This window comes from Ruditapes philippinarum, unplaced genomic scaffold, assembly GCF_026571515.1.
Source record: "Ruditapes philippinarum isolate M1 unplaced genomic scaffold, ASM2657151v2 ctg2760_1_1_1_1, whole genome shotgun sequence".
Classification (NCBI taxonomy): domain Eukaryota; kingdom Metazoa; phylum Mollusca; class Bivalvia; order Venerida; family Veneridae; genus Ruditapes; species Ruditapes philippinarum.
Window position 1 is genome coordinate 1 of NW_026866332.1, and position 8,322 is coordinate 8,322.

The window sequence follows — 8,322 nt, forward strand, 5'->3', positions numbered from 1 at the left end:
CATGATTAAAGATCAGAGAGTAATGAAAAATGTCTCCTTATATATATATTAACTAAGAAGTTTCTAGAATAGTCTTCCATTTACTACAGTAATCATAATCTAGCAACTTCAACAATAAAGATCATTCCAGAAATTTCTATCTAAATATAATGCATGAGTTTTCCACAACAGTTAAGAACGTTCTAGTACATACATGTAGTTTATGTTCTAAAAATAGAACAATGATAATATTGGAAATACCAACTGGTCAGATACAAACTATATACATGTAATATGTTGCATACATAACAGCAGCTTTGACGTAAAACTTAAATCTGATGTAAAGATATTCTTACATTTACTTCAGGGATATTTTTACTCTATAGGAAGGAGGTAATGAAAGCAAGCATAGGTCATGAAAGCAAACATAAACGAAAACTGCATTTAGTCTGATGACTGGTAAGAGAATACAGTTGCAATAATCATCTGACGCCCACAGAAGAATTTTTCATTCGTAGTTGATAAAGATATTTTCATACATATAATTACATTTACCTACAGGCAGGACTGGATTCAACACGTTTGAAACTTTCTCTTGAACCTGAGGCAGCCTCGATTTGGTGTCAAATGGTATCAACTGATCTTAAAAAGTCTGTGTCTGATGTCGGATGCCAGTACATGGTCGTAGACTTAGGAGGTAAAACATTTATTATTTTTTCTTCGTAAATAAGAGAACATTACTTTTCTAAATGGCTTTTAATAGTGTAGGCTATATGCGTTACCATATATATTTTAGGAGGAACAGCGGACATATCAGTTCATGAAAAGAAAGCAGATGGCTCTCTTAAAGAAATTCACAAAGCAAGCGGTGGTCCTTGGGGTGGTACTGCTGTCGACAAGAACTATTTTGACTGGCTGACAACTCTTTTTGGAGAAGGCACAATGAAGAGGTTTAAAAAAGAACAAATGGCTGACTACTTCGATGTCCAGAGAGAATTTGAAATAAAGAAACGGAACATAACAACGAATTCTGAGGGGAAAATCACATTCAGGGTGTCTGCTTCACTCAGAGAAATATATCAAGAGGTCGAAAATTCAGACTTAAAAAGGAAAGTCAGATATATGGGATTAGCTGACAAAGTTACATTCACTAGCGATAAACTGCGACTCGACGTATCGATTGTTCGAGGTTGGTTTAAGGTCCCAATAAAAGAAATAGTTGCCCATGTAAAACACCTCCTTGTCGAAAGAAAAATGAAGTATGTGCAGAGAATATTACTCGTTGGTGGGTTTGGGGAATGCCAGCTTGTTCACGAGGAATTGAAAAGAAATATACCGAACAAAACTATTATAATACCCAATGAGGCCGGTCTTGCTGTACTGAAAGGAGCGGTTCGGTTTGGACACATGCCTAATGTAGTGTCGTCCAGAGTGATGAAGTATACATATGGCGTTTCAGTAGTGAGAGTAAATGATAAAGAATCACTTCCTAATTCTGATAACGAGGATAATTATTCATTAACAAACAATTGCTCAGAGAGTGACGAAGAAAAATTATCCTTCGGCGCCTTTTTACCCGATGATCTCGAAGCATTATACGGCTCGGGGTCAGATGAAGAATACAACGAATTACATTATGGTAAGCACTTTGGCAGTAGTCAGCGCTGTCTCGATAGCCAGTCGAATACGGATGAGGAGTCAGATACAGATGAAAATGTTACTAAAGACGTATTTGACAAATTTGTCGAAGTAGGTGATGAAATTCCTGTTGGTCACGAAGTTCGGAGAGTTTATACTCCAATGAATCCACGAATTGGTGAGTTACCCGTTTATTGTACCAGCGATCCGCATCCACAATTTGTTACTGACCCAGGTTGCGAACAGCTTGGCATTCTTTCAATAGAATTCCCAGACGGTAAAACCTGTGAAGACAACAAAAGCATGGTTACATTGGTATTTGGTGATACAGAGCTTGTTGTGAAAGCGAAAATCTTACGCACGGGGCTTGAATTTTTGACAAAAATTGACTGTCTTAAGTAAAGTTACTGGCTGCCTATGACAAACGAAAATGAAACAAAAAAACGCCAAGCATAGACCTTTTTTCAAACCGTGTATATCATATCTATATTCCATTGCTCAATTTAGATACTTTTGCTACCATGTAAATTTGTTTTTAAGTTTATTTTGTATATACATTTATGAATCCATTGTGATGACGAAAAGCTGCATGCATGTTCACGTTTAATGTATCATTTAAAAATTGGTAATTATATGTGTCAGCAACCTTCATTTGTTCCATCTATAAGCGTATACGTTAGGTATAAATGTAAAGACAATGAAACGAAGTTTCATACTTCAATACATATAATTTATGTAAATACAATGCAATGAAGTTCATTCCGGTTCCGAAATATGCATGCATGTACATTGTATTAAAGGGGCTCCACTGAGGTTTAAAAGCCTAAAAACATAACATTTGAATTTCTTACATAAAATGAGCTGGGGCACTTTAAGCAGAAATATATATAAAGATCGATAAAAATTAAAAATTGAAATCGTATTTTTATGCTTTTCTTTGCCCGATTTGAGTGAAAAGCGTTTAAACACTTTTCATTTTGAGTCATTTTTTTATTTACAATTTGAATAGTTATTCTGAAAAAAACAAAGTGCGCGAATGATCTGAAATTCTGCACAATAATTAGTGGTCTAAACCTTCATCAAACGGTACATTTATCCGGACAAATATTTTCAAACCCATCATGTCAAAAAACCTCGTTGGAGTCCCTTTAATGGTAGACAGCGGCGCCATTGAAATATGTATTATATTCATGTAGTAGATGATTTAGTGTTTTAGAAGGAAAAAATATTATTCATCAGATAAATGATCATTATCATTCTAAAACATTAGGAAATTTATCATCATTTTTTCAAGCAGCATTTTATAAGAAAAACTAAATGATACATACTGTAAAAAGTTATTTCAAGAAATGGTAACAACTTTATATTTTTAGATATATAGATTAAACATTCCCAGCGCCTGATATTCAAATTTTAAATTTACATATGATGAAGCGAACGTTGTTTGTATTAAAGCAGCACGCCTCCATATTCATGGATATTTTCATGAAAATTTTGAATTTATATTTAAAAATAAAATATTGTGAAGCAGGGTCTTTCAAATTGAAAGACCCTGTGTGAAGTGAACAAAGAAAATAATCTTTACATTGCAAAAAACATAAACAACCCATGTAAGTTACCAAAAAAAGACAAAATATGCAAAAAATGGCCCTTACTGCATTAGTAACGCTGTAGAAATATAGGGAAAATATACTGCAAAATCGGTCATAAATCGCTCATAACATTTATTACTTTTATCTTGATGCTTTTCACTTTTCTTAAAAAATCTTAGTACTTTTTACACAAGTTTTGTTTTCTTGAACTATTTTAGCTCATCTGGAGGCGTGCAATGATTTGTATTATTTGTATTATATTTCAAAGAAGAACAATAGTCGATACAAATCTATATCAAATTCCGTTCATAGTCGCTTTCTATTTTTCATAGTGCTTCATTCGTAAAAATAGTGATGACGTCAAAAAGTGAGTATTTAATGAACCTATAAAGCTTTATACTACGTATGTTATGTTATGCACATATAGCTGTTCTGCAGAAATTAGAAACATTCTCCTGTCGCTGTCGCTCCCGTTGAAGATTCGAATTTCTATAAACAACAGCACGGTTGAACAAAAACATAAACTTGATATTTTATCACCTATATATTTTAATCACCTATAGAATTACAACTCTTATCATTTCACAGTCACTAAAACAAGTATACTTTGAATAGTATAACATATGTGGTAGTCGTGTGTATTCTTGTTCAACATTTGCTATAAATTATGTTTAATCTTTGTACAGTTATATTTTAGATGTTCAGTCTTTTTCAATTCTGATAGAATGATTATATACATGTATTTATATAATGTTGGATATGGATGAGGCTGGAATAAATTGGTTAATTAATTTAATTAAACATTTTGGATCATTATCTTTTGTGAAAGTTTTCTTATAATTCAAGAATAATTAATTATCTGCATTAGTCTTAAATTGAATATGATGTACGTCAAGGTAAAAAAGTATAAAAAAAACAATAAGTTTGCTTAAAGTAAATATTTCATATTGTGACAATGTTCAGTTTTTCATTGTTAGGTTGAACTGCATATTTCATTTTAAAAGATAATGCTAAAAGATCAGTGATAAGGATACTCAAGGATAATCAAGGACCCCATTGGAAATAAGCCTTCGGGCTTTCATGGGCAATCCGAGGTTATTGCACACTACTCTATACATGTTTCCACTTACGTCCTTACATTTTATTAAACTAGTAAATTGATATCTAGTCATAGGAAAGAAAGAGTTTTAGATTTTGTTTTTAGTTATAATATTTTATTATTTAATGAGCCGTCTGTGATATTTATGTCTGACAAACTTCCGAAATATTTTATTACAATTGTGTCATCAGTTTTATATAAAATGCTAAAGTGTTTGTTTTATGTATACATGTATGTGTGTTTTAACCTGAATAAATATCTATCTATCTATCTACTATATAGAAACTGTCTAAAATAAAACAAAACGTGTGACTCTCTTTTTATCAACTGCAGGTTACCCATAAATCAGGAAGAATATTTATAGAACGTTCTGTATGTCACGTTAGTAATTGAATCAGATCATTTTTTGTAACGTAAAATACAATATTAAAAACAATTATGAAAACTTGGACGACTCCCGCCTAGCCGCCTGCACGCCAGGGGCGGGGAACCATAATACGACCCGTTTTTCAAACAGGCGTATTTATAAAAAAAAAAAAGTTATTTTGCTATTTACCCTGCAATTAATATGCATAATGTCACTTTAATTGAAAGACTCGTGTATCTTCCTTTAATGTATTGTAACACATTTTTAACAGCAATTGTTAGTTTACTAATTGTGGGGATATACCCAAACAATGTATAATATTTCGTTCATTATGTTTGGATTTTGTTTTTAAGTATTCATGAAAAATTACTTTTTATATGTTTACCACAAATCTTACATACAAGGGGAATGACACGACACCTAAGCGTTTTGAACCACCTTTAACATCCTTGTCATAGTTGACAAAGGTATACAATTTCCTTCCTGTATTCTATAAAAGTTAATTGTTTTAGCAAACGTAAGGTCCAGGCTTCAGGCTTCCTGGTTTCATAACATTCGCTCAATAAAGTTATACATGTAGTAAAGGGATTACTCAGACACAGTGAGTTTCAGGCACAACAATGGAGGATTTTAAATACGTTACTCTGCTATGTCTAATCAGTCAGGTTTAATTTGGTACAATGGAAACCTGGTTAGCAAACACTGATGACAAAATGACACCAGGAACAATGTTTATACATCGAAATTCAAGTAAGAATAATCATACATTTTTCAAACACAAAAAGATTTTGTTTTGTATATCTATATTTATTACCTGACAACTATATTTAAAAACGGCATGTTTATTGTATTTAACCAGTTACATTAGAAAAGGCAAGTGTGAGACAGAGAGACGCCTACCTCCAAGGTCAAGGTCACACTTGTAGGTCAAAGCTCAACATGGTCTGTTATTCCGTATTTTTTGTGCCAGGTCCATTACATTTCCAAAGATCAATAGATTTTGAAATTACTTAGCACAAATGTTTACAATAATAAGAGCACTTCTAAGACTTGGCTTCTCAAAGACATATTTTACAATTAAATGCTTTTTGCTTATCTAAAACTCTTATTACAGAAGAATGTGCTTAGGAAGAAATCTGCGGAATTTTATGCCGACACAGCATGGTCTAGCAATAATCGAATAGTAAACGTACAACATGTTCCATAGAAATATTTTTCGATTCCAGTGGTATAAATATTTTCCCAATGCAGCTCTTGTATCCTTGTTGATATGCTTGCAGAAATCGTGACACATTTTTTCATCGAAATATTGCCGCATTGAAAAATGTCTGCAAACATAACGGTAAATCTACAATGGAACCCCTTTTTTTACAATCGAAAACGGCAAATATTCATCTGTAACTTGGTATATGTTTCAAAGATTGAAAGATATAAGAAAAATAAGCAATGATCCAATATACCGTCACCAAATATCAAACCTGGATGCAAAAACATTGCCCTTAGAAAAATGTTATTATTATTGACGTTGTTGTTGTTGTTTTGTTGTTGTTGTTATTTTCTGATTTTTTCTTTTGAATTATTTTTTTTAAGATATTTCATTTAAAAGTAATGTTTTACATTCCAGACTGGAAGGAATGTTCAGACAACATTAAATGTGCATCACAGTGTATTCAGAATTATATGCAAATGTATTTAAAGAAATACCGCTGTGAACTCACGTGCGAGGGGGTGTCACGTGATTATTACGGCGGTCCAAACGGTTGTAACAACCCGAGAACAATAGAATCCTGGTATGATCTGCAAGAAGTGCCTGGGTGTAAAGGCGTCAAATAATTGACAATGAATTTATCAATGGATGAACAAGAATTTATTGACTAAAAATATTTAATCCAACCGACTCTGAACTTGTTAATGGATTTTCCCTGCTTAAGAATTTCGATTTCACAATACAAGACCTGAGCTTCATATAGAATAGAATATTTGCCCACACTGATGAGGAAGGTTTAATCACATTGGTTCTAGTAAACGAAATGTTGAATAAAACTCACTCGGTAATAGGTTTTCTTTATACTCACATCATTAGAGAATAATTATTACGTTGAGCTATATTTAATATGAACGTAATTGAATTTAATGTACTATGTTTGAAAGTTGACAAAATAAAAGTACTGTTAAGTACTCTAAAAACCATTTTCATTTTAGATTTTTGGGTAAAATTTCAAATGTACCGTTTCAATGTCTTTGTTTTAAGTAAAACTCGAAAGTTCAGAAGAGGAACTTAAAATTGAGATAACAAATGAATCAAATAAATTAGCATTGTATTTTGGGTGAAATCACAGTCCTTAGTGTATTTCATTTATTTTATAGCCATCTAAACTTGTTAATACCATATCGTCTTAGTATAAATTAGCACTTTAGAAAATGTCCATTGGATTACTTTTATATCAAAAAATATCCTGTAGATGTCCGCATATGATGTCACATGTTTCAATGAAATATTCATTTACGAGGTCATCTCTCCCACCTGGCTTGCCTCATTTCAAACACCATATTACATGGCGCATTTCATACAGAATATATAATTCCGCGAAAATAGGATCATCATAACAAAACTGATTATCGCAGTAATTCTCGCTTTCTGGATCAGTTGTAGTGTTAATGCTAGTTCTTAAAATAGTCATAAAATTCTTGCACAGATATATTTTCGTTAAGTCGAGTTTTTTCTATTAAAAGTATATCTAAAAATCACATGGCTTTTCCTGTTAAGCGCTTCAATTTCTCTCGTCTGCATCAGTTTACACCTATTGCGTTTAACTTTTATCAAATATTTATATTGCCTCTTTCATTAATTATCTGATGTCTAATTTCATTTGTCTTGACTTCATTAAATAATCGTAATGTTTCTATACTCAACACATGTCATCAATTTCTTCACTTTTATAATATCAAATTGTATATTTTGTTTTCTATCTGGCTATATCCATATGATTGTGTGAAAATGATTTCTAATTTTTGAAATTCTTTTCGCTTTAAAGTCTCTTTAAAACAAAATAATATAACCACTATTTCGGTGTGCTTTTCTTTTTTGAAATTTGCAGTAGAAATTGTGTTTGAATTTTATATTACTATGATTCTAGCAGAAAATAATGATATCTAAGTTAGATACAATTAACATACATGTATTACTGAATTTTTTATCCTCTTCTTTCCCTTTAGATAAGCCATTACAATTCTATACTGCAATCTTAACTACACCTGCTTCAATCTAATATATTTTTCTTAAGTAAAATTGTAGGATATATAAAGATCTATATAACTCTTACAAAACATTGAAAGCATTTTACTCGTGTTTACTTCCCTTTCATTACAAATTTGATGAACCTATTAAAATGATACCATCAATGGATCAAACTTATCAGCTTTTTCAAACATCTGGTTAATATTATTCGCAATATTTCATCAAAACATTTTTTTTCTCTAGTAACATATTGGGAAAAAAAATGTAAACAGGCAAAATGTCAGGAACGTGTTCTTTAATTAACCCATTGTTGTACTAAGGACTACTATGGCATGTCATTTGTTTGAAGTAAAAATGGTGGATTTACTTAAAGATTGTAGACCTACTTTAGATTCCCGGAAAGATTATA

General features: G+C 31.7%; 1 protein-coding gene across 1 annotated transcript; it reads left to right on the top strand.

Annotated features, from left to right (window-relative positions):
• Positions 1-421: 421 nt before the first annotated feature.
• On the top strand, positions 422-6,825 carry LOC132732188 (heat shock 70 kDa protein 12B-like). The gene is made up of 3 exons (XM_060718572.1): positions 422-676; positions 776-5,425; positions 6,300-6,825. The coding sequence occupies exons 1-2, from the start codon at positions 607-609 to the stop codon at positions 2,017-2,019; spliced, it is 1,314 nt and encodes a 437-aa protein (XP_060574555.1). The 5' UTR covers positions 422-606; the 3' UTR covers positions 2,020-5,425; positions 6,300-6,825.
• Positions 6,826-8,322: the final 1,497 nt, after the last annotated feature.